Raw genomic sequence first — 27870 nt, 5'->3', positions numbered from 1 at the left:
CAGCAAAAGGGAGAATCCCCACTGCCACACCCAGGTTGCGCTGTGCGATGTTGGGCCATGAGATGTCACGAGCTGGGAGCACATCCTTGCGTGGGCTCACCTGCAAATTGAGTGTATGCCGTGTCTTGAAAGTAGGTGCCACAGCCAAAATCGATCAATTTTGCCTGCCCGGTGGCCAGGTCAACCAGGACGTTCTCTGGTTTGATGTCTCTGTGCAGGACCCTGCAGCTGGTGCAGTGCCGCATGGCCTCCAGCACCTGGCGGAACAGCTCCCGCGCCACCTCCTCGGACAGGAACCTCCGTGCCCGAATGAAATGCTGGAGGTCCTGACACCGCTCTGGGTGCTCCAGCACCATTACGATTTCACTGGGGAGCTCAAGCCACTCCAGCAGCTGGACGACACCAGGGAAGCCAGTGGAGACCCTGTCCAGCAGCACGATCTCCAGCGGTGCGCTGGTGCTGTTGGGCTGTGGGAGGACCACGATGCCGTCAGTGGGGCTGAGGCCGTGCCAGGGGTGGGGAAGCCCTCACCCAGCCCGGGATGTTCTGCACCCTCCGCTGGCCCCACGCCCCACTCTCCTTCGAGGCGTCCTGGCGGCTTCCACCCTGCCGGGCCTCGGCTCGTCCCCGCCCGGCACGCCCCGGCTTCTCCCGCTGGCCCCCGCTCACTCACCAGCTCTCCCCAGTGCCGGACGCGGTTCCGTGGCACCCTTTTGATGGCCACCTGCAAGCCAAGGGGAGCAGCGGGCTGAGCTTGCTGCCCACGCTGCCCATGCTGCCCAGCCCCATGCTCTTCCTCCTCCGCCCTCCTCTTCCTGCGACCGCCGCCAGCCCCGCCACTCACCGGTGCGCCGTCCGAGAGCCGCGTCCCTGCGAAGACTCTTCCGAAGCCGCCGCGCCCCAGCAGCGAACCCAGCCGGTACTGCTCCTGGAGGCCCTGCTGCGCCTTCCCTGCCGGCGAGACGTGGCTTTCAGTGCTCGGCCCTGGGCCAGCAACGGCCCCCGAGCACCCCTCAACCGCCCCGGGACGGGAATCCCCAGGCGTTCGCTCCTGGCAACACGACAGCGGCAGCTCGGGGCCGGCGGCCACGCTGCCAAACGGCGGAGCTCGGGCAGGGGAAGCCGCAGCGGAGGCGGCGGGAGCGGCCGCCCCGCGTGTGACCTCCACGGGGCCCGGGAGGGACCGGGGCCGGGGCCAGGGCCGGGGTCGGCACAGGCAGAGGCAATGGCTGGCGATGCCGCCGCAGCCCCAGGCACTGATCCTTGTCCGGCACCGCCATCGCCAGGACAGCCAGACCCCGGCTAAGGTGAGACCGCAGCGGGAGGCCCGGGGCCGGGGGCAGGGACGGGGCAGCCCTGCCTGGGGCCGGGGGCAGGCCGGGGGCATGGCCCGGCCCTGCAGGGGAGAGGGAGACTGCAAGAGGACGGGGACACCGGGACAGGGAGATCGGGAGAGGGTGTGGGACTGCGGGAGAGGGTGCGGGCCAGCGGGAGAGGGAGAGGAAAAGCAGGAGGAAGTCGCCAAAAGTCGCTTTTTCTGCTGCTGCTGTCGCTGCGGCTGCCACTGCTGCAGCTGCTGCCGCTGCTGCCGTAGCAACTGAAGCCCCGGGGCCATTTTTCCCTGAGTCCGTTTGTCCGTTGCCCGCTCAGCCCCACGCCGAGCCCCGCGCTTCCCAGGGGCAGCCCCAGGCCTGTCCAAACACGGGAACTTTGCCCACAGGAGCCAAGACCCAGAGTCTTGACTCCTGCACTGTGGCAGAGCTATCCCCTCGGTTGCTGCTGTGCATTGTCCCTGCTGAGGGTCAGACACTGTCAGAGCACGTTCCCTGAATGCAGAATTCGTACCTGGCCCAAGCACTGCACTTGTGTCTCCAGCATTGCTTTCCAAGAAAAACAGGGGAAGGCAAATTGTGTGTAGCTCATGGTATTTTACAGCATCTCCAACTTGCCAAATCATGGATCTTAGAGGTGAGATCCATTTGTAGTTCATGGGATGGAGAAGTAGTGCAAGATGGAAAAGGGGAGCATCAAAATCATTTGACAAGGACATCTTTGATTGCTTCTTTACAGTTTCATTTCATTTCTTAAAAGCTCCTTCAGTTTTCCCAGAATCTTCTCCACACTCCTGTCTGCTCTTTCCAAGAACACTTCCTGGAGAACGAGGTGCAGCTTCTGTCACAAGACGTGCCACCAACTGCAGCTTCCCTTGGCTTTCCACACCGTGTGTGCAGTAGGAGTCTTGCAGCAAAGCAGGACAAATATTTGAAGAACTTGACAGCTTGTCTGTTCTTTTCCTTGTGGACTTGGGAGTTGTGCCCTTGGTAAGGTTTTCATTGTTACCGTTGTACCCTAAGAAAACAGGACGGGGTACCAGGGGAACCTGCTGGGAGTCTGTTATCATCCACCCAGCCAGGAAGAAGAGGTGGACAACTTAATCTAAAAGCAGCTGGAGAATGTTTCAGGATCACCAGGCCTTGTTCTTGTAGGTGACTTTAAGCTGCCAGATATCTGCTGGGAACTTAATACAGCAGGAAGGAGGCAGTCCAGGAAGGTTTTGGAGTGTATGGAGGACAACTTTTTGTTGCAGCTGGTGAGTGAGCCCCACCAGGGGAGGGCCTATGTTCGACCTGTTGTTTGCAAATAGAGAAGGGCTGGTGGGAGATGTGGTTGTTGGAGGCTCCTTGGGACACAGTGATGATGAAATTATAGAGTTCTCGATATTTGGTGAAATCAGGAAGAACATCAAGAAGACTTTTACACTGGACTTCCAATCAGCAGACTTTGGCCTATTTACGAGACTTATTCAGGGAGTTGCTAGGGAAGCAGCCCTTAAAAACAAAGGAGTCCAGGAAAGGTGGGCATGCTTCAAAGCAGAGATCTTGAGGGCAGAGGAACAGGCTTTCCCTGTGTGCCAAAAGATGAGCTGACGAGGCAAACGTCCAGCCTGAATGGGCAAGGAGGTTTTGAAGGAACTTAGGAATAAAAAGAGGATGTATCATCTTTGGAAGGAGGGTCAGGTCAAGGAGTATTTAAGGGGATTGCTAGGGCATGTAGGAAAAGTGTTTGGGAGTCCAACGCTCAATTCAAACTTTATTTGGCAATTTTGTACAGGATATTAAAAAAAGTTTTTCAAATATATTAACTGCAATAGGAAGGCCAAACTTTGTTCTGTACTGGATGTGGGAGGGAACTTAGTGTCTAGGAGGAGGCAGTCAGAGAACTGCTGAGCTGCTTGGATGTTCATAGATCAATGGGCCCAGGTAGGATCCACCCCAGGGTGATGAGGGAGCTGGCAGATGAGCTTGTGAAGCCGCTCTCCATCATTTACCAACAGTCCTGGCCCACTGGTGAGATTCCAGATGACTGGAAGCTGGCCAATGTGACACCCATTCACAAGAAGGGTGGGAAGGAGGATCCTGGTAATTATAGGCCAGTTAGCCTGACCTCAGTACCTGGTAAAGGTCATGGAGCAGTTTATATTGTGTCATGGCCAGGGTATCAGAGCCAGCCAGCATGGGTTTAGGAGGGGTAGGTCATGTTTGACCAGTTTTTACGTCTCCTTTCATGGCCAGGTGACCTGTGTGGTGGATGTGGGAAAGGCTGTGGATGTTGTCTGTTGGGACTTCAGCAAGGCCTTAGACACTGTCTCCCACAGCACGCTCCTGGAAAAGCTGGCAGCCCACGGCTTGGACAGGAGCACTCTTTGCTGGGTTAGCAACTTGCTGCATGGCCGGGCCCAGAGAGTGGTGGGGAAGGGTGCTGCATCCAGCTGGCAGCCAGTCACCAGGGGTGTTCCTCAGGGGTCTGTGCTGGGGCCAGCTCTGTTCAACATTTGTATTGACGACATGGATGGGGCTATTGAATCTCTTATTAGTAAATTTTTAGATGACACTAAGCTGGGAATATTTGTCGATCTGTTGGCAGGTAGGAGGGCTCTGCAGAGAGACCTGGAACAGTTGGATGGGTGGGCAGAGTGCAACAAGGTGAAGTTTATTAAGTCCAAGTGCTGAGTCCTGCATTTTGGCCACAATAACCCCGGCAGTGCTCTAGGCTGGGGACGGTGTGGCTGGACAGTGCCCAGGCAGAAAGGGCCCTGGGGGTTCTGGTCGACAGCCAACTGAACATGAGACAGCAGTGTGCCCAGGTGGCCAAGAAGGCCAATGGCACCTGCCTGGATCAGGAATGGTGTGGCCAGCAAGAGCAGGGAGGTCATTCTTCTCCTGTACTCGGCACTGCTGAGGCCACACCTCGAGTGCTGTGTCCAGTTCTGGGCCCTCAGTTAAGAATAACCTTGAGATGCTTAAATGTGTCCAGAGGAGGCAACAAGGCTGGTGAGGGGCTTGGAACATAACTCCTGTGAGGAACGACTGAAGGAGCTGGGGTTGTTTAGCCTGGTGTAGTATTTTGAAGGCAAAACAAATGAGAGGCTCCAAGTCAGAGATACAATTTAATAGGAAAAAAAAGAAAGAAAGTAAAATAAAATAGATGCAATAATACAAAAGACCACTGACAGAGTCAGAATACAACCTGAGCGTAGTGATGGAAGCAGTCCAGATGAGGTGGTCTTCCTGAAGCAGTGATCCTGTAGAAAGGTCTGGTAGCTCGGGTCCTCTGGGAATCCAGTGGGTAAGCGCCCCTCTGGTGTTCAGAGTCTCAGCTTATATCCAGGCTGGAATGCTTGGTTTCTCCCTCTGGCGGAGCATCACACAATGGGATGGTGAGTCATGTGATAAGGCCTGATGGGCCCATTAACAGGAGGTAGTCCAGGAGGGGGTTATCTGTGAGCTGTGTAGCAAAGGTGCTGATGGGCCCATTAAAAGAAGGTAAGCCAGAGTGGAGGAGGCAGGGAGCACTGCCTCACCTAATTTCAACAGTTCTTGAAGATGGTGATAGAATATACTTCAACCCAGGACACCTGGAGAAAAGGAGACTCAGAGGTGACCTTATCACTCTCTACAACTCCCTGAAAGGTGTTGGTAGTCAGGTGGGGCTTGGTCTCTTTCTCCAGGCAGCCACTGACAGAATGAGAGGACAGAGTCTTAAGGCTGCACAAAGGGAAATATAGGTTGGAAATTAGGAAAAAGATTTTTACGGAAAGGGTGATAAAGTTCTGGAATGATCTGACTGGAGAGGTGCTGGCGTCACCATCTCTGGATGTGTTTAAAAAAGACTGGATGTGGCACTAGGTGCCATGGCTTAGGTGAGGTGTTGGGACATGGGTTGAACTCAATGATCTTGGAGGTCTCTTCCAATCTAGTCATTTTGTCATTCTGTAATTCTGTAAAGGTTTCCAGGTCAAATGGGCTAAGTCAATGAAGCTACTGCTGTGATAAGAGTTTTATTTTGAGTTGGATGTTTTATTAAATGGTTTTCCAAGTTCCTTGATTTTCTATATTTTGCCAGTAGAGCTGTGTGTTGCTTTGACCTCTTAGCTCAGTTGGTAAAAGTATGGTGCTAATATCACCGAGGTTTAGAGTTCCATCCCTCTATGGGCCATTAACTTCAGAATTGGACTTATGATCCTTGACTGTTCCTTGCAAATAAGAATATTCTGTGCATCTGTTCATCCTGAGACTATCTGGTTGGCATTTCTCCTTGTGCACCAAACTCGAGTAAAAGAACCTTTGGGTACCCCCATTATTTCAGTGTTCTGGGGTGTTACAGCCCCGCAGGCGCATTATGGCCTCTTGTTTCCATGAGGCCCTGCTGTGTCACACTGGCCCGTCAGTGCCATGAGGATCGGGAGTGTCACACAGGTTTGTGCCATTTGTCCTTGCTGCCCCTCCCATCCCACTGCTCTACAACCAGCCCCGAGCCACCCGGGAGGGACAGGCCCTGCTGTGCCAGGCCTGGGCTCAGGGCTTGGCCTTTCTGCTCCCTCCAACCAGCCCAGGCCTTGCTCAGCATTGCAGTTCCCTGCCCACAGCCTGCGGCTCCCTGCAATTCTGGCCTCAAGGATCTGCTCTCAGCAGTCCCTGGGGAGCCTTTGGCACTCCCTGCCCTCAGTGGGGCCCAGGGATGCTCCAACAGACTTGGAGTTTTGCTTCTGCCTCCTTGAGCAGCTTCTTCAACCTTCTCTCAGTGCCTGGAGCTTGTGGACTCAGCCCCAAATCCAGCATGGGGCTGATTCAAATCCAGAAAGCAGTCACGACCTCCTTTTCTTCCTTCACTTGTTTTCGTCTCCAGGGCTTGTGCAGCTGCTTGGAGCCAGTTTGGAGTTCTCTTATGGAGGTAAATTTCAAAGTGCACCTCCTGATTTTTTTTCTAATCAAGGCTGCTTTTTTTTTTTTTTATTTTTCAGTCCATTGAAGAGGTGAAAGAAACATTCCCCAAGTGATCTTAATGCTGAGTGTCTCCTTAGGAGGTCTGGGCATGGAGAATGAGCCCCTTGCAGGCTGACCCTGTTTGGACAACCTGCTCCTCACCCCAACCTCACCGTGTCTGAAATCATCCACCAAAAACTGACACCTGAAATATTTTTGTAAATTATGAATTTTTCTTTTTTAAAAAATTATCAGGAAATTATAATAATATTTTTAAATATATTAAATATTATTATATATGTTTTTACCCAAGTTTCACATTTATTTAAAAAAATTGATACATTTTTAGCAACCAAAAAAATTATTGGTGATTGGTTCTAAGTAACAGAATTCCCTTCATTAATTCATTGACAATATCTGGCTATTGATTCCTCCCTCTTTATGCTAATTAGTCCTATTTTTACTCCTTTTGTCATCTTCTTTATCGTTTTCTCAGACGGGGTAAAAGGGGCCACTTTGGGGTCCACGGAGACGTTTCCGGGGCACATTTGGGGCAGTTCTAAACCTGGGGATGGAATCTGAAGAAAATTTGGGGGTCTGAAAGACATCTGGGGGAGCCGGGTGGACACTTGGAGGTCAGGGAGGGGAATATGGGGCCCTTCGGGGTCCGGGCGGGCACTTGGGGGGCCCTGAGGGAACTCTCTGGGGCGCGGGGAGTGATGGGAGTTGTAGGCGCGGGTAGAACACGGTGTAACCGGGCCGCGGAGCATCACGGGAGTTCGAGGCGCAGCTCCAATGGCTGTCGGTGGGGCGCGGGGCATGACGGGAGATGGAGTCACGGCTGGAATAGGGCTCTGTGTGCGCCGCGGAGCATGCTGGGAGCTGTAGTCCCGGAAGTGCCTAAAGCGGAGCTGTGGCGGGTCCAGGAAGGCGGTTGGCGGACACTTCTGCGTCCGAGTCGCGACTTGAGGCCCTCGGAGGAAACGTGTGCGGTTCGGGAGGAATTGGCGGAACTTGGGGAGCTCGAAGCGGGCGCTTTAGGACACGGGGCGCAGCAGGAATTTTCGGCGCGAGACTGTGTTCGGCAGAGCTCTGAGAGCACGGGGGATGATCGGAGATGAATTCCCAGAAGTGGCTCTAACGGGCATCTCTGGGGTTGGGAGCATTCAGGGGAGTCGGGGACGATTTTGGGGGGTTCCAAATAAATACTGAGGGGGCACTTAGGGATCCTGGAGGGTCTGGGGGAAACTTAGGGGACACATGGGGGGGGAGGGAGGATACGGGGGCGGGGTTCTGTGGAGCGCGGGGCATGACGGGCATTGTAGTCCGGGGTGCAATGGGGCTCAATTGGGCCGCGGTGCATGACGGGAGTTGAAGGCAAAACCAAAACGTGGCACCGGCACCAGGCACCGCCCCGAGGCCCCGGTTTCCTGGCACTGATTGGGTGCTGGCGGTGATGGGCGGGAGCCTCGGCAAATGGGAGTTTGCGGAGGCGGGAACAGCCTCTTCAACCCCTCTAGTCCTTCCCAGTACAGCGCAGTTCATCCCCAGTACAGCCCAGTTCTACCCCAGTGCCCCTTCAGTCCCCCCCTTTACAGCCCATTTCATCACCTGTACAGCCCAGTCCCTCCCAATACCCCTGAGTTCATTCCCTTTCCCTTCCAATTCCCCCCAATATCTTTCATAGCACGCCCCCATATCCCCCAGTCTTCCTCACACTGTTGCCATTGTCCCTTGTTTGTCCCAGTGTGTCTATGGCCACAGCCCCTTGCAGTGGCCCAGGGCAGGTTGGGATGCTGATCCACCCTCACAGCCGGCCCAGGGCAGGGCTGGAGTGGTTTTGGTGGCCCCTTGGGCTGGCACACACTTGAGGAGTGTGTCTGTTTTCAGTGGGGAAAATTAAGAGTTTTACGTTGCTTCAAAAATAGAAAAGCCCTTTTTGCCTGAGTGCAGGCAGCTCTCTGAGCAAAGCAGGTCCCAGGTGAGTGAGGACAGGCAGGATGGGCTTGGGGAATGTTATCCATACTGGGTCAGACCTCAAGGCACAGCTTCTCTGACCAGGCCTTCTGAGGAGAGGCCCTGGATCAATATCAATCACAGAATGCTGCAATCACCTCTCCTCTAAAGAGAACAGTAATAAAACACACCCTTTATAACAGGAATGTGAATTTCTTAGAAGCTCTTTGAAATCTTTCTCCATAACTGCAGTACAAAACCTTTCTAATGAACTGCACCAGAGCAGAGGGAAGTCAAGGCAGAGCCGTGGTTTGTCAGGACTTGCTTGATCCCAAAGAGCCTCGTGGTGCATTTGGTGCTGAGCCCTCAGGGCCTGAGAGGAGATGGCACAAACCTTTCCAGGAGTCCAAGTCAGAGGAAAAACCCAGCGTGTCTCAAAGCATTCCTGGGTCCCACTGAGGTCCATCCCCAACACAGGCTTTTCCTGGACTCCTTGGAGGAGAGAACTGGAGGCCAAGAGTGCCCAAAAACCTCTCAGAGACGGAGTGTGGGAAGGAAAACCCAAAGTACCTTAAAAGACATTGAGTATCTCAGAGCATTAATGAGCCCCACTAAGTGTCAGTACAAAGCCTCTCTAGGGACTAATTACAGCAGATAATTGGAGGCCATGACTGCACAAACCTCTCAGAGTGATTCAGTGTCAAAAAGTAGTACTTTAATGACTCTTGAGTAACTTGAGGCATTAATGAGCCCCACTGAGTGTTGTTAGTGACAAAACATCTCAAGGGACTAATTACAGCAGATAATTGGAGGCCATGATTGCACAAACCCCTCAGAGACTCCCAGGCAAAAGCAAATCCCAAAGTGCTTTGAAAAACCTGCAGTCCCTGGGAGCACTGAGGAGCCCCCCAGGGTCATTCCTGACCAAGGCTCCCCAGGGGCTGGTCCCAGCAGATCCCTGTGGCCACTGGGATGTGGGGGGATGCTGAGGGCAGGACAAGGGGGTGACAGTGCCCAGCCTTGCTGGGGCTGTGCCAGGAGGCCCCAGGGCCTCAGGACAAGGTGTCCCCTCCCAGCCCTTGGTGGCACAGACCCTGCTGTGCCCCAGGGCACCAAGACTTGGCTTCTCCTGGGCACTGCCAGCCCTGCCAGGCCCTTGGCCACGTCCAGCACAGCTTGTCCTGCGCTGTCCCACAGCTGCTGCTGTGTCCCTGCAGGCTGCACACTCCCATCTCGCTGCCCCCCTGGCTCTGCCCTGCATTTCCCTTTCTCTTCTCCCTGATATCCTGGGATGGAACGTGTGAGAATGGTTCAAAGCTGTACCAGGGATGGTTTAGACTGCACAGGAGAAAGTGTTTCTTTACTGGGAGAGTGTTCAAACACTGAACAGGCTCCCTGGAGAGGTGGTTGATGCCCCAGGCTTTCAGTGTTTCAGAGACATTTGGATAGTGCCCTTAATGACTGCTTGAAGTTTTGGTCAGCCCTGGAGGGGTCGGTCAGTGGGACCAGACCATCATTCTGCTCTGACCTGCAGATCATTCCCAACGGCACTATCCTGGTCCAGCCTATCCCATTCCACGGTCACAGCTGCACATGGATCCCTGCAGCAGCTGTGCTCAGACACTCGTCTGCTCAGCAGCTTCCCCTGGATTCCAGTCTCAGCAGCTGAGGCATTTGGACATCTGAGCCCCGAGGCCACAGCCCCACTGCAGGTGCTGGTGCAGACCAGACACACCCCACAGCCCCAAACCCTTCAGTCCAGTCCCTCCGGTCACTCCGTGGCGGCACCATGGGCAGATGGGCTGTTTGGTGCCGTCCTCCAGCTGCTGCCCTCACAGCCCCAGGCTCTGTGCTCAGGCAGAACAGAGATTTGCTCACACAGGAGGGAGAATTTAAGTTTAATGAGAGCACAGGACAGACTGCTCTGGTTGGGCTCCTCGCCTCACCTTCCCACAAGTCCTGTGCTATCCAAAACTGCTCTTCCCCTCCATCCCATAATGTTTCCTACACACCAGGGCAAGAATCCCCTTAGTCCAAATGGTGACCTGCTCTCAGTGACTTTGGGGTTTCAGACTCTGGGGTTTCAAAGCAGGGCTGATGGCTGTCCCAGGAAAGGAGCTGGGACAAGGTGTCCATCGCTCAGGAGCTGTAATTTGGATTGTCACTTGCCACACTGTTCCTCTGAGCTCTTCTCTGTTCCAGAGATGGGCTCTTAATGAGCTGGTGGCTCTCCTGAGATGGGCCCGGGAGCAGCCCGGGCAGAGAATGAACTGAGTTTGTCCTGCTGCCATTGTTGGTGCCCTGTCTGGGAGTGCAGATGAGTCTCTTCTCTCTTAACCTGACACAACCCAGCAGGAGCATCAATCTCCTGAGGCAGCCGTGTTTGGAGGCTGCACACACAGGCACTGGTTTTGTGTAACAGATGATACCAGATCCTTGGGATGGCTTTCCAGAAATGCACCATGCTTAGAGGAAAGGCTTTGTTCTTGGCCTGGCAATGGATTTGTTCAGGGCCAGGATCACAGATTTGTTCCCAAGGCTGCAGATGAATGGATTTAGGAATGGGAACAGGACTGTGTTCAGCAGAGCTCCAGTTCTGTTGGTCCTCAAGGAAACATCTTCTGCAGGACACGTGCAGAGAGCAATGCAGCTCCCACGGGCAATGGATAAGGTGACGGGATGGGAAGAACACGTGGTCAAAGCTTTCTTCCTCCCAGAGGCTGCTGGAAGATGCAGAACACAGAAAAGGACGCAGATGTCAAATGCCAGAGTCAAACATAAGGAGCCCAGCACGACACACGGTAAGAAGACAGAGTCTGTTTCCCAAAGCAGGCTGGTGTCAGAGCAGGACAGTTTGAACAAGGGGGAGTTGTCCCAGAGGAAATGGGGGATCTTGAAGCCACAGAAAGACAGCACAGAGAGGAAGAGCAGCGGTAGCTCAGCAGGACAAAGCCGAGGACCCAAGCAGCAACACCCAGGTGGACACAGAGCTGAGGTTTTGTGATGTCAGCATAGAGCAAAGGGTGGCAGATGGCAACACACTGGTCAAAGGACATGACAACCTGCCGGACAAACTCTGTGCAGCCCAGGGCAAAATAAAAATAGTTTTGGGCAAAGCAGCTGCTTAGTGAGAGAGTGTTCTGACCAGAACTCAGCATCACAAACCATTTGATGCTTGTGGAGGATGTAAACCAGATTTCCGGGAAGGCCAGGCTGCAGATGAAAACATCCATGGGGGTTTGCAGGTGGTGATCCACACACATGAGGAAAAGGATGGTTTCATTCCCCATCGCTGTTGTCAGGTACATGAGCAGAAGGACCTGAGATAAAAACATCCGCAGTCTTGGATCATGCTCTGGGAAACCCTCTAGGATGAACTCAGTAACTGCTGTTGCATTTTCTGGTGCTGAATTCCTGCTCATCTTGCTGAGACAGGAACATGGCAAAAACAAGGGTGATAGTTTCACAGTCTGGACAAACATTTCTATCCTTCCTTCTCTGCTTCTTTCTTTTCCTTCAGTCTTGCCATACAGCACAGTGATTGCATTTCAAACACTTTGTTGCCCAGTACTTCCTAGGGGAGTAGTTTCTTGGTCAGTAGTTTCCTGGGGACTAGTTTCTTGGGGATTAGTTTCTTGCCCAGTATTATCTTGCCCAGTAGCTTTTTGGGTAGTAGTCGTTCCCTCCCTCCCCCCCTCCCCCCCTCCCAGGGATGCCCAGGCTGCCATTGCCTGAACATTTGTCACAACATTCAGGACCAATTTGGATGTGTTTCATGGGTTCTTGCTAAGACTAATGGAATCTGTCCTGAGCACATGTATTCATATCCCCAAATGTTTCTTCCTTTCCCAGAAATTGCCTTTGTAACCTTCAACATCTGCCCCAAAAACCTACTGGAGTGAAAATCATAGGCTTTTCCTTGACACCTCTATATACCTGTCACATTATATGTGCGTGGTGTTGCCTTAACCCCAGCGGTGGCTATAACGATGGTTGCAAAGGCCACAATTCTCCAAACTATGCCTGTTTGATTTTCCATAACTACAAATCTTTCTATTCTTCAAAAGTTATTGACCTATTCTAACATTTTACACACACACCATTCACTTTCCCGAATAAGCTTCAGTTTTAGTTCATTGTCACCTGGTGTGGCTCTCCAGATCACTTCAGGAGCCTTCTTCACTCGAGTGTGATGAATGCAGGCATTTTGCTCTTAGATCTTGATTGCAGTAAAGGTGGTGAGGAGCACCTGGAATGGTCCTTCCCACTGGGGTTCCAGAGTCTTTTCTGCAAAAGACATAACATATACATAATCCCCTGGCTGTATGTTATGTACTGGCCCATCTAGTTCTCTCCTTTGAGCCCCAGCCACATGTTTCTCAGATTCTCTAAGTTGTTTGTTTAGGACCACCATATACCTGTGTAGGGTTTCTTCCCCTACTTGGGTAGGTGTTGTTCCTTCTTGGACCCCATATGATCTTCTATATAATATTTCAAAAGAGCTTCATTTTTCTTTTGTCCTTGGCTTCGTCTGAATTCGTAATAATGCTACTGTAAGAGCTTTAGGCCAAGGTAACTTTGCTTCTTGTCCTGTCTTACAATTTGCTGCTTAATCAGATGGTTCATTTTTTCCACCTGGCCACTTGACTGAGGATGATATGGGATATGAAGTTCCCAGTCTATGCCTAGGTGCCGGCTAATTTGCTGCTCAAGTTTTGAAATAAAATGTGGCCTCCTGTCTGAAGACATTGTGCCTGGGACTCCAAAACACGGTATTATTTCCTGTAACAATGCTTTGGTTACTTCTTGTGCTTTGGCAGTTCTGGTAGGGAAAGCTTCTGGCCACCCTGAAGAGGTTTCTGTAAATACCAATATCGATACCCTCCCCATCCTGGGTAGTTCTGAAAAATCAATTTGTCATTGCTGCTCAGGCCCATAACCTTTCCCGATTTGTCCAAGCTTTGGTTTAGGAATAGTTTGGGGATTAGTTTGGAGACAAAGGCTACATTGGCGAGTCACTGGAATTACTGTTGTTTGCAAAATTCTGGAAATGATTCTGTCCTTCAAATAGTTATACAGAGTGTCTATTCCCCAGTGTGTTTTCTCATGTTCCTCTTTCACCAACGACCATGGCATGTAATAGGGAATCACAAGTCTTCCTTTCCCTTCATCTGTGATTGCCCGCCCTTCTTGGTTATAACTTCCATTTTCTTGCTCAGTTAGCATCTTGTTCTTTTTTGCTATACCTTGACTTACCTTCAGTAGAAATCTGTCCATCTGGAATTAAGGCTGCCTCAATTGTCTCAATAATCACCTCACCTTTAGCTGCTTCTTTTGCCTTTCTGTCCACCTGCTCATTTCCTTGATGTGCATGATGGCTACTTTTTTAGGTAGCAGGACTGCCCCCAATAGTTTTATTATCTCCTGGGAATGTTTAATACTTTTCCCTGGTGAGTTCAACAGTCCTCTTTCTTTCCAGATGGCTCCATGAGCATGAGCCATCCCAAATGCATACTTTGAGTCTGTATAAATAATAATTTTCTTTCCTTTTGCCTGTTCTAAAGCCCAGGTTAGGGCAATTATTTCAGCCTTCTGTGCAGAGGTGTTGGTTGGTAATGGTCCAGACTCTATTACTTCTCTGCTCGTGGTAACAGCATACCCAGCATGTCTTTTTCCACTGATCACACAGCTGCTTCCATCAGTAAATCAAGTCTCAGGGTCCTCGAGAGGGGTGTCCTTCAGATCTGGGCGACTGGAGTAGGTGGCTTTGATGGTCTCCAGGCAATCATGGATCACTGGTTCTCCCGTATCCCCACTGACAAAGGAAGCTGGGTTTACAAGATTAGTTACCACAATTTCTACATGATCTTGCTCTACCATTATGGCTTGGTATTTCTGGAACTTCTGTGGGGAAAGACAATGTCTGCCTTTTACCTGCAGGACTGCAGACACTGTGTGGGACACTAGTATCTTCTAGATCTGCTAGCATCTTCTAGCATGACTGTGGGACACAGTCATCTTCTGGCCTAGGGTGAACTTGTGTGCTTCCTGAATGTTCATCACCACTGCAGCAGTGGCTCTGAGGCACCCTGGCCATCCCTTGGCTGCTGCATCCAGCTGCTTGGAAAAGTAGGTGACTGCCCTGTGATACAGGCCCAGGTCTTGTGCCAGTATTCCCAAAGCAATCCCCTGCTTTTCGTGAGAAAACAAAAAGAATGGTTTACTCACATCTGGAAGTCCCAGGGCTGGAGCTGACATGAGGGCCTTCTTTAGTTGGTTGAAGGCTCATGTTGCTTCTTCCACTTATTGGAGGTCTCTGTTTCCTCGTGTAATCAAGACATACAGGGGGTTGACTAACAGCCCATTATTGTAAATCCACAGTCTACACCAGCCTGTAAGGCCCAAAAAGGTTCTCAGTTCCTTTACTGTCTGGGGTTTTGGGGTCTGGCATGTTGCTTCCTTGCAATCCTGCCCTCGTAGCCCAGGTAGAAAACTGTTTGCTTCGCTGTCTGAGCTTTCTTCTGGGATACTCGATACCCTTGTAGACCCAAAACGTTTAAGAGGCTTCCCAACCAATAAATGCATGTCTCTTGTGTTTGAGCAGCTATCAGGAGGTCTTCTACATACTGTAACAACTCTCTTCCTGGTGTGACTTCTCAGGATTCCAAACCTTTTGCAAGTTGTTCTCCAAATATCTTAACAGAGTTTTTGAATCCTTGGGTTAAAACTGTCCATGTGAGCTGTATTTTGCACCTACTCTTGGGGCTTCCCCATTGAAATGCAAAAATTCTCTGGCTGGCTTCATGGAGAGGAAGGCAAAAGAAAGCATCTTTCAAATCTAAAATAGCAAGTCAAATTAGTTCTGGTGTTAAATGGGTTAACAATGTGTAGGAGTTGGCAACCACTGGGTGTAAATTCGCAGTTATCTTATTAACAGCCTGCAAATCCTGTACTACTAGGTATGATCCATCAGGCTTTTTAACAGGTAAAATACAAGTATTAAAATCAGACCAACACTTTTTTAATAGCCCTATCTGCAAAAAGTTTTCAATTACTGGGCTAATCCCTTCCCAGTCTTCCTTTATTAAAAGGATACTGTTTAACTGGTTGTTTTCCTTCTTTAAGTTTAATTTGCACTGGGGGTGCATTCTTTGTCCTCCCTGGTATGTCAGAAGCCCATACCTCAGGAAATACCTGATCCATTACTTTTCTACTAGTCTCTTCCTCACTTTTAGCTTTGGACTCATTGGCAATTGACATTAAGCTTAGCAATTTCACATGTTGTCAATCCTTAACCTTCAAAATAATCTCTCCAGTTTTGAATATTATCTTTGCTTCTAGTTGCTCCAATAAATCTCTACTCAAAAGTGCTGATGGGGCATTGGGCACGTATAAAAACTTATGAATTCCCCATTGTTTCCCAAGTTTATATTTCAGTGGTCTACAAAAGTACGCTCTTTCAGGTTGGCCAGTTGCCTCCTTCACCATACCATAATCATCTGTTATAGGTATTAAAGCTTTATTTAAACCGAGTACTTTGCCCCTGTGTCCCCCCCAAAATTTCATTTCCTTTCCTTTGTTCCCTATCTTGATTATAACCAGAGGCTCCCCTAGGAGAAGATCCTCTGGTCCTCCTCAGTCTTCTTTGATGTGAGCAACCACCCCCTCCCCTTTTCGGTCTCCTTTGATCATCACCTTTTCTTCGTTCTGGGCACCGGTTCTTCCAGTTTCCAAATTTCTTATAGAATGCACACTGGTCTTTCCCTAGTCGGGGTGGTCCTTGCCTTGGTGGTCCTTGTCCATATCTCCCTTTTCCTTCTTCCCTTACTATTACTACCAATTTTCTTATTCCTTGTTTGTATCCCTCCTCTTGATTGCTGAAAGCTTTCCACACCTCATCTAGCAAAGTCTCCAAATTCCGCCCCATCCACCCCCAGGTCTTCTGAAGTTTGTGCCCAATATCCCCTGTGGATTGTCCTAAAAATAAATTCACTAATGGTTGTATCCCTTCTTCAAAGTCAAGATCTGAGGACATATAGTGGCAAATTGCATCTTGCAAATGATCTCAGAATTCAGAAGGTGTTTCAGAGGGACCTTGCTTAATTGCATATAAGGCTGACCAGTTTATGGTTTTAGGAATTGTCCTCTCTAATCCTTTCACTATAAGGTCTTGATAACTCACTAATTTTTCCCAATTCCTTTCTTCATTGGCACTCCAATGTGAATCGTGGAGAGGGAAAACATTCTTTAACATCATCCTGTGTTACTCTACAAACATCTTCTGCTAAATCCCCTGCTAATTTCTAAATCAATTGTTTTTCTGTCTCAGTTAAAATATCCAGGCAGACTGGATGTCTTCCCAGTCCTGTCTATGTTGTTTAATCATAAACGTTAACTTTTTAGCAATACCTCTTGGGTCACTATGGTAGTGTTTAGCAGTCTTCTCCCAGATCTCTAAATCCATTGTAGAAAAAGGAATTTTAACTAACGTTTTTCCCTCAGGGCCTATTGCCTCCCATAAGGCTGCTTGTATGGTTTCCCTAGTTTGTTTTCAGGCTGAGATGCTGGAGGACCCTTTGGGAAGGGCTCCTCTTCTTCCCTGTCACTGCTAGGCAATGGTGGATATAGTTTCATTGGTTCGTGTGTTTCAGGAGTAAGTGGGGTAGCAGACAGCTCAACTGGTGTCTTTTCCAAGGAAGATGAAGTGGGGGTTGGAGTTAACAACTGTTCTGAATTTACTTCTTCTCTCAGCCTCCCTTCCTTTCCAAGGGGTGGCCTAACCAAGTCCACCAGCTCTTGCTCCAGAGCCTCAGTTGGATACACCTTGTCAGGGTGTGTGCAGCGCTGGTTGATTGAGTGTGCACTGCAACATTGCTTGGGTTTTCCTCTGCTAGCCTTACTGTCCTATTCAAGGGCAAATACCAAGGGGTCAGAGGGGGGCCTAATGCCACAATCCCTCTGCCACTCAGGATGGTTCCGGAGGGAGAAAAACATGTTGGCGTTTGTCACTTCCTCCCACTTCTGTTCTCATCTTAAGAATAACATCAGCTGTAACAGGGTGTCATAGTCTGAGGTCTGGTGGCCATCTGACACCCTCTTCTAGCCTATAAAGTGGCCACCATTGTGTACAAAACTTAACGAGGGCTTTTTTGTTTTCTGTACCACCATAACTCACCATTTCCTTCCAGTGTGTCAGGATACATCCTAAAGGACGAGTTTTAGGGACCTCTTTGCTCTGATTAGTTCCCATTGTTTCTTTATTATATCCCAACTCTCTTACCTTAATTTGAAAAATCTCAGGGTATAAAAAAGGTTGAGCACACTCAGTCCTAATTGTTTTTGCTGGGTTACATAAAGTATTTAAAACTCTCTTTTCAAGAACTCAAACAATCTACTACTGACTTTCCTTGCAACCAGTTGCCACTCAAAAGCCCTTAACAAAAACTATCACTCTACACCAAATCCTAGTATCTCCTTCTTTGCATCTTATCTTTCTTCCACTCAAACTTCACAGTCTCTCACAGTCCTTTTCCCAGTTTTTTTTCCTGCACAACCCGCTGCTCAGGTACTAGGTGTGACCTACTGCACACTGACTGTACGTAAACCTAAATAAACCCTTTTGTTTCCTCTGTCTAACCAACAATTAGCCAAGTTCACAAATTCCCACAGAGTCCAGACTACTGCGGTAAAGGGATCCCTTCTATCCATCTAGCCAGGTTAAAATATACACAAATCACCACCTGTAATAATTCCCATATAAAAGGCACCCCTCTTATTGCTCTAACAATCCGCAAACACAACTTTTCTGCCTCAAATTCCAAAAATCACAACTAAGCCACTGCCAAAAGGGACTTTACTCCCTTTTGTCAAACTTACACTGTTCCTTTGTCTTTTCCCAATCTTCTTCAAAAACATCCATGTCCAAAATCCCAGAAACTAAACAATTCTTTCCACAAACTACATTTACTATTTCATTCTCAGCATCTGCTGCTTCCCTGTTATATCACAGCAGCTTTGGAGTGCACCTGGGGCACGCAGGTCTTCATCTGTAGGACACACAGTACCACCTCCTCTTACACTCCTTAAAGCAAAGGAAAACCCAAGCTGGATGCCCGTCTAGTTTCCAATGAAAACTTGTCAGGCTACGTACAAAACAGGGACCTACTCCCTCTCGTCCCCACCACAACAGGTTCTGAAGTCCTCCCTCAACCCATTGGGGGTAGTTCCCAATCCAAAGCCAAATTATTATTGGTTTGGCTTGAGTATAATTCTCCACAGAACACCCTTTCTGTCCTTCCATCCTCTTGTCTCACCAAGACCCAGTCCCCCATCGCATTCAAAAAATCGTCCAGTTCAAGCTGAAGCCATTGCAAAGGGCCTGCCTAGATGGCCAGACCCTGTCAGCTCAGGGTCGAGCTTCAACTGCCACTTTCAACAGACCAAATCAACAAACACCAACTCAACCAGCTAAAAGCTAAATTGCAGTTTTCTGCAATTATTACTTTTGACACAAGTTGTCAGTATTACCTGAAAAATACACCACAACTCTTAAAGCCATGGCCACTCTCACAAAAGCTGCCGAATTTCACAAAGCCAAAGTCTAAAAAGCATTCACAACTCCACAAATCCTGTGGAAAAACTTACCAAAATACTATGCTGGAAAACTCAACTTATGTCTCTCAAATTCTACAAGGAGGGAACTGTTTAAACTCAAGCACCGAATGTCACAGCAAATGCTGTCCTTGTTGCCTCCCAGGTTTTGGACTGTTTGAACCCAAACACCAGGTGTTACGGCAAATACCATCCACTGTAACCAGAAGTACACACACACCACAATCACAGTGGGGAGGGGTGCCTCTTTATAAAGGAATAAAATATTCACACAGCATGCAGGCCTATGCAGAGCTTTAGGCATTCACCCCACTCGCTTCATTCGTTCCCGGCCGTGTCTGTCACCTGAAGACGGAACTGCAGGTGGGAAGCGGTCGTTTGTATTTGCATCCAGGGTGGGTCTCAACAAGTACTCGCACAGTCACTCTCACAGCCAGGACACACTTAAAATGAAAACACATGATAAAATAAAAACAATAAACAAGGATTTGCCCCAAATTGTTAGTGAATTTGCCCCGAACTGCTAGTAAGCCCTCTACAGCTCAACAAATCCCTCCACAGGAGACTAAATCCCACTGTAGCTTGCAAGCAGACTACATAGGCTTGAGCTTAGTGTGGGACATCTCCCATGACTTACCAACAGCCTCCTGGCCACACGTATGCCTTATAGGCCACTATTTTCAATTTTTAAACAGACTGTTCTGTCCAGAGTTCTGCCAGTCCTTGTCTGTCCCGGGATGAACAGCCAGAGGGCAGAGCCCTCTCTCCAGGAAGATCCCAGGGGAAGCCCCGAGGGGTCCATGACCCGAACTGCTCTCACAGCTGAACAGAACCCAGTCCTGCCACGGTCGCTAATTGGTTTCCATAAAATTGGTAGGATCACAGACAAAGTTAGATCACTATCTAAGTAGTTTAAGTTAGAAAGAGGTATGCTTTATTCGATGTTGGGTTGCGCAGGAGTAGCTTCCCAAAGGTGTGCACACCAATCACAAAGCTCTAGCCTTCTATTTATTTACAAAAGTCTCACATATTCATTCAACTACTCATAATGCCTATACATATGCATAATCCTAGGACTGCCTATCCCTGCTCCATATTAAAATGAGCTGTCCTGGAGTGATGTTGTGATGTTGGTATCCCCAGTCGCCTGTTGGGTTTGTGTTGGATATTGCCCTGTGTGCCTTTAGTGTTGGGTCTGGGAGCAGGGGGAAGGGAGAGAAGGGCAGTTTGTTTTCAGAAACTCTCCTCTGCCGGCTGGCCTTGAGAGTCAGAGTCAGAAACACATGGTGAGGGACGGAGAGTTCTTTTTTTCTTTCGTGCCTTTTTTTTTTTATTAGTAGTTAGTTAGTGTGTAGCTAGCAGAGGGGGAGAAGCTTCGCTTTTTTCCTTCTCCTCCTGTTTTTTTTCCTTTTCGCTTTTCTTTTTTTTCTTTTTCTTCTTTTTCTTCTTTTTCTTTTTTTTTTCCTGCCTTCCCTTGGAACTGTTAAAATCTCTCTGGACTGAGGACCCAGGGGAGTGCCGTGGAGGCTCACACCTGGAACCTACCTAGATCCATCCTGCGCAGCAACTTTTCCCACCACCAGAGGGACTGAGACAGAGCAACCACCTCCAGGGGAGAATTCTTTTCTAAATCTCTCATCTCTCCAGAGTGGCACAGAGTTCTTGTCATTGGGTATTGTCCAATTTATTGTGCTGGGGAGTGCTTTGCCTGTTTAATAAACAGGGCTCTTTCCACTTCTCTCTGAGGAGTTTTTTTTTTTTTCCCAATCGGTTGGGGGAGAGGAGGGAGGGCCCCTTAAGAGGTTTCCTCCCAAATTTGCCTTCAACTTCTACATGAGCCTAAAGTTTGTTACACCTGCCTGATTCTTCTCTCAAATTGGGTTGGTGGTCCTTGAAATGGGTCAGTGGTGTGAAGGATGAAGTCAGAGACATGTTCTTCACAGTGGCCTTTTTACTTTCATCGTGTTGGCAGGCTACATGACCTCTTGGGCACAGTTCGAGTGATCCTGCTTGGTTCCAATTAGTTTCTGTGTCCAGGTGCAGTCATGGTTTCTTTCACTATTACAATGGTCCATCTATCTTATTTCCTTCTAAAAACAAAACTAAAATGAACAAGTAATATATTACCTATGCTCTAGCTTAAGCATCTAATAGTTATTAACTCTTCCACTTCATCTCTACTCTTCTAACTTAAATCCAAATCACTATAAACTGCTTCTCTCCCTTAGCTAAAATCATAACTCTTTAAAACCCTAACTCAAGGACCCTGCAGTCAATTCCTGAAGCACTTTGTGGGATGATTCTTCTCCCCAAGGGACGTTCCCATGGTGCCAACTCAGAAACTGAAATGCAGAGATAGGCCAGGGAGGAAAGGGAAAACAAAGATGGGCTGTTTGCATGAAAGGGGGCAGGGATGGGTAGAATAAGAAGAAATTTGGACCAGGAAAGAGGAAAGAAAGCAAAGGTGAAGCAAAAGAAATACCCAGGGAAGTTTGGGGGTGGCTGCCAGGCAGCGCTGGCTCTGAGCAACAACGTCTGCAGTGGCACAGGCAGCTCACAGCTCATGGGAACAAACTTTCTGGCTGAATTCAGAGGCCACAACAAACCTGAGTGGTTTTCCTGCTGTCCCCCAGCCCTTCCTGGCCCCAGGGGCTGATGGCATTTGTGCTCACTCAGGTTCATCTCCCCACACCAACACCATGGGGATGCTCACGCCTGCTCTGGGCAGTGCAAACAGGGGCTCCTGAGCCAGAGCTGCCATGTCTGTGCCTGCAAGGATCCAGCACCTCTGTGAGCTGGGGAGAGACCAGGGCTGCAGAGGGGGGATGTTCATGGAGGGTACATGAGGATGCTCTGAGATGCTGCCCTGGGGTGTCCAGCGCAGTGGAGATGGATCAGCCCCTGCTCTGCTGCTCCTTCCCGTCTCCCACAGGGACCTTGCAGAGCCCCAGCCATGCTGTTTGCCCCCAGCCTGCCCACGGCCACCCTGGGGCTGCTCACGGGGCTTTTCTCTGCTGAGCTTTGGCCTGGGCGTGTTCTGGAGAGAGCCTGGGCAAGGAGCCTGGAGCCCCCAGGCCATGCCCTGAGGCGTCAGCGCTGCCCCAGCGGAGCCCATGGCCTGTCCCTGCTGCAGCCCCGGCACTGCCACCCCCAGCCCTGTGCCCGGCCCCGAGAGCACTCAGGCCCTACAGCAACACCAGGGCCAGGAGGGCAGCAGGGCAGGGCCACGGGAGCAGCACTGGCAACACCAAGGGCTGCTGCTCCTGGGCACAGCTGCTGTGCCTGCCCTGATCTGCCCCCAGCTCTGCACACAGACATTGCTGCTGCACCACCAGAGAAGAGAACAAAAGGGGGTTCTCCAGTGAAAACTTTACTGGGAGACTCTTTAGTTTGTTTAAAGCTACTGAGGCCACAGGTCCTCCTTGATACAGTCTATGGGTCGCAGCAAAGGTGGAGAGAAAAGAAACAAGAAAGGGCACGATCAATGACATTGCTTTGTGAACATCATTGAAAACTAAAATGAAGAATTAAAATCCAACAATCAAAAAAAGTGCAATCAAAAATGACTTTTATTACAAGGGATTGAATGAAATTGGCAACCAGTTTAATGTTTCTGAAATCGACCAGTGATCAGTGTCTACACTGCAGCCTTGAGCTCCTGGTTCCTCAGGCTGTAGATGACAGGGTTCAGAGCTGGAGGCACTACCAAGTACAGAACTGACTATGCCAGATCCAGGGATGGGGAGGAGATGGAGGGGGGCTTCAGGTATGCAAATGTGCCAATGCTGAGGAACAGGGAGATCACGGCCAGGTGAGGGAGGCAGGTGGAAAAGGCTTTGTGCCGTCCCTGCTCAGAGGCAATCCTCAGCACAGCCCTGAAGATCTGCACGTAGGAGAAAACCATGAACACAAAACAACCAGGAGCTACACGGACACTAACAGCAAGAATCCCAAGTTCCCTGAGATTGGAATGTGACCAAGAGAGCTTGAGGATCTGGGGAACTTCACAAAAGAACTGGCCCAGGGCATTGCCCTGGCACAGGGGTAGGGAAAATGTATTGGCTGTGTGCAGCACAGCAGTGAGAAAGGCACTGGCCCAGGCAGCTGCTGCCATGTGGGCACAAGCTCTGCTGCCCAGGAGGGTCCCGTAGTGCAGGGGTTTGCAGATGGACACCTAGCGGTCATAGCACATGATGGTCAGGAGGGAAACCTCTGCTGAAATGAAAAACACAAACAGAAAGAGCTGTGCAGCACATCCTGCATAGGAGATGGTCCTGGTGTCCCAGAGGGAATTGTGCATGGCTTTGGGGACAGTGGTGAGGATGGAGCCCAGGTCGGTGAGGGACAGGTTGAGCAGGAAGAAGAACATGGGGCTGTGCAGGTGGTGGCCGCAGGCTACGGCGCTGATGACGAGGCCGTTGCCCAGGAGGGCAGCCAGGGAGATGCCCAGGAAGAGGCAGAAGTGCAGGAGCTGCAGCTGCCGCGTGCCTGCCAATGCCAGCAGGAGGAAGTGGCTGATGGAGCTGCTGTTGGACATTTGCTGCATTGGGGCATTGAAACCTGTTGAAGGAGGGAAGAAAGTGACTTTGAGGGAAGATTTCTCGCAGTAAAGTCAAAGGTCTTTCTCACAGAGCAGTCCCTGCCACTAAACATATCCCCCTTGTCTATGTCTAGGAGAACTTCCTTCACCTTGGTTGCTGGAGCCCTGATTGCTGCTGGCCAATGTTCAGTGAGGAGCCAGACTCCAACATGCAGGACACCTGTGAGTCAGCCCTGAGCCCCAGTCAGTGCAGGGGAACAATGAGGGCAGGGGCGAGTCCTGGGGTTTGAACCTGAATCTCTTCCTAAGGCACAGGAGACACCAAGGCAAACGGGATGGGGATTGCAGGTGGCAGAATGGGAGATTATGCTGCACCTGGGTGGAACAGAGAATCCAGTGAGGCAGGGGGATTGTCTGAGCCTTAGTTCAGACTGAGAGGAACTGCTCTGTCCCTCTCTCCTGTTCCCAGCAGCCCTGGATTTGCACTTTTCTGAGCTCAAATCCTGTGCTACCCTAGAAAGCCAGGTGACACTGCTGAGAGCAGAGGGATCCCTGGCACACAAAGTGGCTCCTGCCTTTCCCTAAATCAGGGAGATTCGGCTCATTCCCAGCCTGCCCTGCCCAGAGCTCCCCGGGGCAGAGGGAGCTGGGACACCCCATTGCTGTGCTCAGCCTGCACAGGAGGAGCCCAAGGGCTGGGCCTGAGCCTGCAGCTGGAACTGCCATTCCCAGAGAGCCCGTCAGCAATGCCAGCAGCATCTGGGCAAGGCAGGGAGAGAGAGAGCCGGGCCCTGAGAAAAAGCCTTTCCCTGCCCAGCCCTGCACAGCCCCTCCCAGGCAGCAGCAGTGCAGGACAGTGGCCCTCAGGCCCTGGTCAGCAGGGAATGGGCACATGGCAGGAGAGATGCCCTGCATCTCTGGGGCTGCTCTGCCGGCCCAGGAGGGGACTGAGGGCCCCGAGCCCCTGGGCTGAGGGCTGTGCTGGCTGGGAGGGGACACAAGAGCTGTGCTGCTCAGGGCAGTGTGTGCCCTGCAGGGCAGGGCCGGCAGGTGCCACATGTCCCCTGCAGCAGGGCTTCCCTCAGCACTGCCTCCCTCCCTCCCTGCCCACGGCTCTGCTGCAGAGCTGAGTTTCCATCGCTGCCAAGTTGAGCCAGGGAAAAGTGGGAGCACAGATTCAGGAAAGCAGACTCAAGTACAAAACACCTGCCCTGAATGAGCTCATGAAAAGTCTCCTCGGAAATGTCCTGGGCATGAACTGGAGCTCTGAGCAGCCCTGGCACACACAGCACCCTCTCCACAGCAGCAGAACCTACCCTGGCAGGAGTCACTCCTTGCACCCACAGCTCCCCTCCAGCATCCATGGGAGCTCCCAGGCAGGCTGAGAGCTGCCCCTGGCAGTGACAGATCCCCTGGCCTGGCCAAGAGCCCTCAGGGCTGCAGCACCTGGTCTGCACGACAGCCCTGGGCACCCCTGGCTGCAGCCCCAGCTTCAGCCCCTGCAGCCGTCCCTGGCAGCAGGAGCCGTCCTGCCCTGTCCCTCTGAGGGTGCCCAGGGCAGCCCCGCTCTGGAGCACATCCTCCCCCAAAGCAGAAAGGGCAGCAGAGCCATCCTTACAGTGCTGTCAGTCCTGTCCTGGGTCAGCTTTAGGAGATTCCTGCAGCCACAGACTGACTGTCAGAAGGGGTGAAGTGTTCTCCATGAAGAAGTCCAAAATTTTAAAAAAGTTGTGAAAATTTCTCTGTGAATAATCTCAGAATTGTCCTTCTAGTAGCTTTAAGTCTCTGTTTCTCTGTTATCAGGTGCCTGCAAGCAGTGCCGTCAGCCCTGCTGGGCTGGGAGAAGAGCTGCTCCTCAGGAGAAATGTCTTTTTGAAGCTCTTCTTGGTTGCCAGGAGCTGCCTCTGTGCCAGGAGCCCGGCCCAGCTCAGCAGCACAGGCATAGCACAAGGACTTTAATGAGCCTCTCAGGGATTTGGTGCTTTTTACATCAGACTCAGTCCCCGAGAGCATTAAAAAAACTAATCAAGAACTTTTTCAAGAATATTTCAAGAACTTTTAAAAGTGAGATTGAAATTCCAAAGTTTCTTAAAGTTGTAATGGGTCCCACTGAGGAACATGACTGAGAAAGTGTCCCCAGGTTCCAGTTAGAGCAGAACACTGCAGGCAGTGATGACAGTTGGGGACAAATAAGGCAAAGGTGTCTCTGATGCTGAGCAAACCTGCATGTGTTTCAGGAATGCCAAGGGCCAAGGCCTGAGCCCCAGCCCCTGCCAAGGCACATCCTGTCCCTCCCTCAGTGCTCAAGGCTCTTCCCGGCCCACTGGGATGTGGGGATGTGCAATGCCAAGGGCAGCACCATGGGGCAGCCCCTGCCAGGCTGCTGAGCAGGGACAAGGAGGCAATGAGGCCCCAGGCCTGCAAGGGTCACTTGTCTCCTCCTCATGGCTCAGGCCCAGGCCCAGCAGCCATGGCCAAAGTGCTGCAGGAGTTGGCTCTGTCAGGGCCTTGCAGCTGCTGCCCATCCCTGTGCCCTGTGCAGCCCAGGCTGTCCTACGGTGTCCGTACCCTGCGCCTCTGTCCCTGCAGGCTGTCGTCATCCCCCGGCTGCCCCACCTGGCTGGGCCCTTCTATTGCTGACAGCTCTGCGTCCTGCCTGCCTCTGCCTGGCCACACAGAGCCTTGGGCTGCTCCAGACTCTTTCTGGGGGACATGTTGCAGCACATCCCTGCCCTGGGACAGAAATTCCTCTCCCTCTGTGTCCAGTCTGGTCCTCCACTTCTGCCCTTGGTACCATTCTTTATTTTTCAAGCTATTTTCTGCTCTGAAGAAGAGATCTAATATCTCTGAAACCACCTTTCAATTCCTGCCAGGCTACTCTTTTTCTATTCTCACTCTTCACACCACTGAGACCTGGGCCCTCATTCTCTATATGGGTCATGTGCTTGAGGCCTCCAAATTTCATCTTGGGTGTTTTTTGTGTCTTTCAAGGTCTTTTCAGATTAAAACATTGTGGTCATACATAACCCAAGAAAGACTGAGTTTATTTTTAGGCCTTTAGTGGCAGAGGAAGGGGAATGCCTTTAAAATGGATAAGGATAAATTTAGATTTGATATAAAGACAAAATATTTTATGATAGGTTGACAAGACAGAAAAACAGGTTGTCAGTGGGAGTGGATGTCCCATCCCAAAGGTGTTCAAAGTCAGGAGATACTAGCGTCCTGCATCCTGATCCAGTGGTAGCTGTGCTTTCCCATAGCAGGGACAGTGCAGTAGAGGATATTTTTGGGCCATTCTAATTAAAAGCAAAAAAAAATTACTTCAAGGAAAGTTCTGACACTTCCTCCTGAAAGACTCACCAAGGGAGTCTATGGCAGAGCTTTCCTGCATGACCTTGCCAGTTGAGCATGGGGGGGTTCTGAGACACATGATAAGCATCCACAAAGGGCATTTGGAGCCTGTGCAAGATTTCCCATGGGATGTCTGAGAAAAGAACAGAGGAACGGAAAGGGTTGGGGTATCAAAGTGGTTTTATGAGGAACAGGCATAAGAAAACAGAGAGAAAGAAGGATAAAAAAAAATATCATAATGTATAAAAAGGGTTTACACTGTTGGCTGGTCAGGACAAGTTTTGGCTGCGCCCTGTAGCTGATCCCCAAAGCCTGTGGAATTTTCCTAAACCCTTGATTGCCAACAACTCTCTGGGGCAAGGCAGCTCTCTCTGCTGTGGTACTGAGGGATGTCCAAGTGCCAGATACTGGCGTGGGGACCACAAACCATCAGGTCCTGTTTCCTTTGGGGCCCAGGCACTGTTGAGACTGGTGTGTGTGCACACAGCACTGGTGTGTGTGGGGCTGGGTGTGACCACCAGGGAACATCAAACCAGAGCAACCAGAGAACAGCAGAGGCCTGGGAGCCACTGAGTGAGATCAGCTCCTGCAGGGATCCACATGGTCTGGGTGTCTGTGCAGCTCTGCGTCTCATCCTGCCATGGCAGAGCACACAGACAGCCCCTCCCTGTGTCCCTTTCTCCACTGACTGTGTTTTGGCCTGGCCTGGAAACCTCCTGAGGTCCCACCCAGGGGGAGTCCCTGTGCATTTCCCTCCCCCATGGCTCTGCCCTTCCTGATCCAGCAGCTGTGGGGCAGCAGAGCTGGGGCAGAGCAGGGACAGGGCTGGCTCTGACAGGGCTGTTGTGATTTAAGAATAGTGCTCTCCATTTTACTACTCCCACTGAAAAAAACCATGTGTCTCCCCAGATTTATGTTCCCACCATCATCCCCCACACCACAGGGGCTTTCCCTGCCTGGCCCTGCTTGATCTCAGCCCACATTTCACACTCAGGGATAACCTGGAGATGGTGTCCATGGTTAAATCCACCCCTCACTCACCAGCCCATCTGGAGGTTGAATCTCTGCCCTGATGACATGAGGTGTCCTGGGCCCATGGAGCCAGAAATAATTCACCCTTGTGTGGCCATTCCAGACCCACCTGAGACA

General features: G+C 50.7%; 1 protein-coding gene across 1 annotated transcript in view; it reads right to left on the bottom strand.

The window, feature by feature from the left end:
* Positions 1-149: 149 nt before the first annotated feature.
* The window catches only part of LOC136302468 (serine/threonine-protein kinase pim-1-like), a gene marked incomplete at its 3' end in the record, with an annotated part of 44678 nt that continues 16957 nt past the window's right edge, over positions 150-27870 (bottom strand). Inside the window, exons 2-5 of the mRNA XM_066205949.1 lie at positions 1163-1396; positions 845-984; positions 674-724; positions 150-467 (exon numbers count right to left, since the gene is read on the bottom strand). Of these exons, the coding sequence (XP_066062046.1) occupies positions 150-467; positions 674-724; positions 845-984; positions 1163-1396 (743 nt within the window). The remainder of the gene's footprint in view (positions 468-673; positions 725-844; positions 985-1162; positions 1397-27870) is intronic.

Source organism: Chamaea fasciata, unplaced genomic scaffold (assembly GCF_029207755.1).
Source record: "Chamaea fasciata isolate MVZ Bird 193981 ecotype frontalis unplaced genomic scaffold, bChaFas1.0.hap1 SCAF_29, whole genome shotgun sequence".
Taxonomy (NCBI): Eukaryota; Metazoa; Chordata; class Aves; order Passeriformes; family Sylviidae; genus Chamaea; species Chamaea fasciata.
This window is presented reverse-complemented; position numbering and strand designations above follow the sequence as displayed.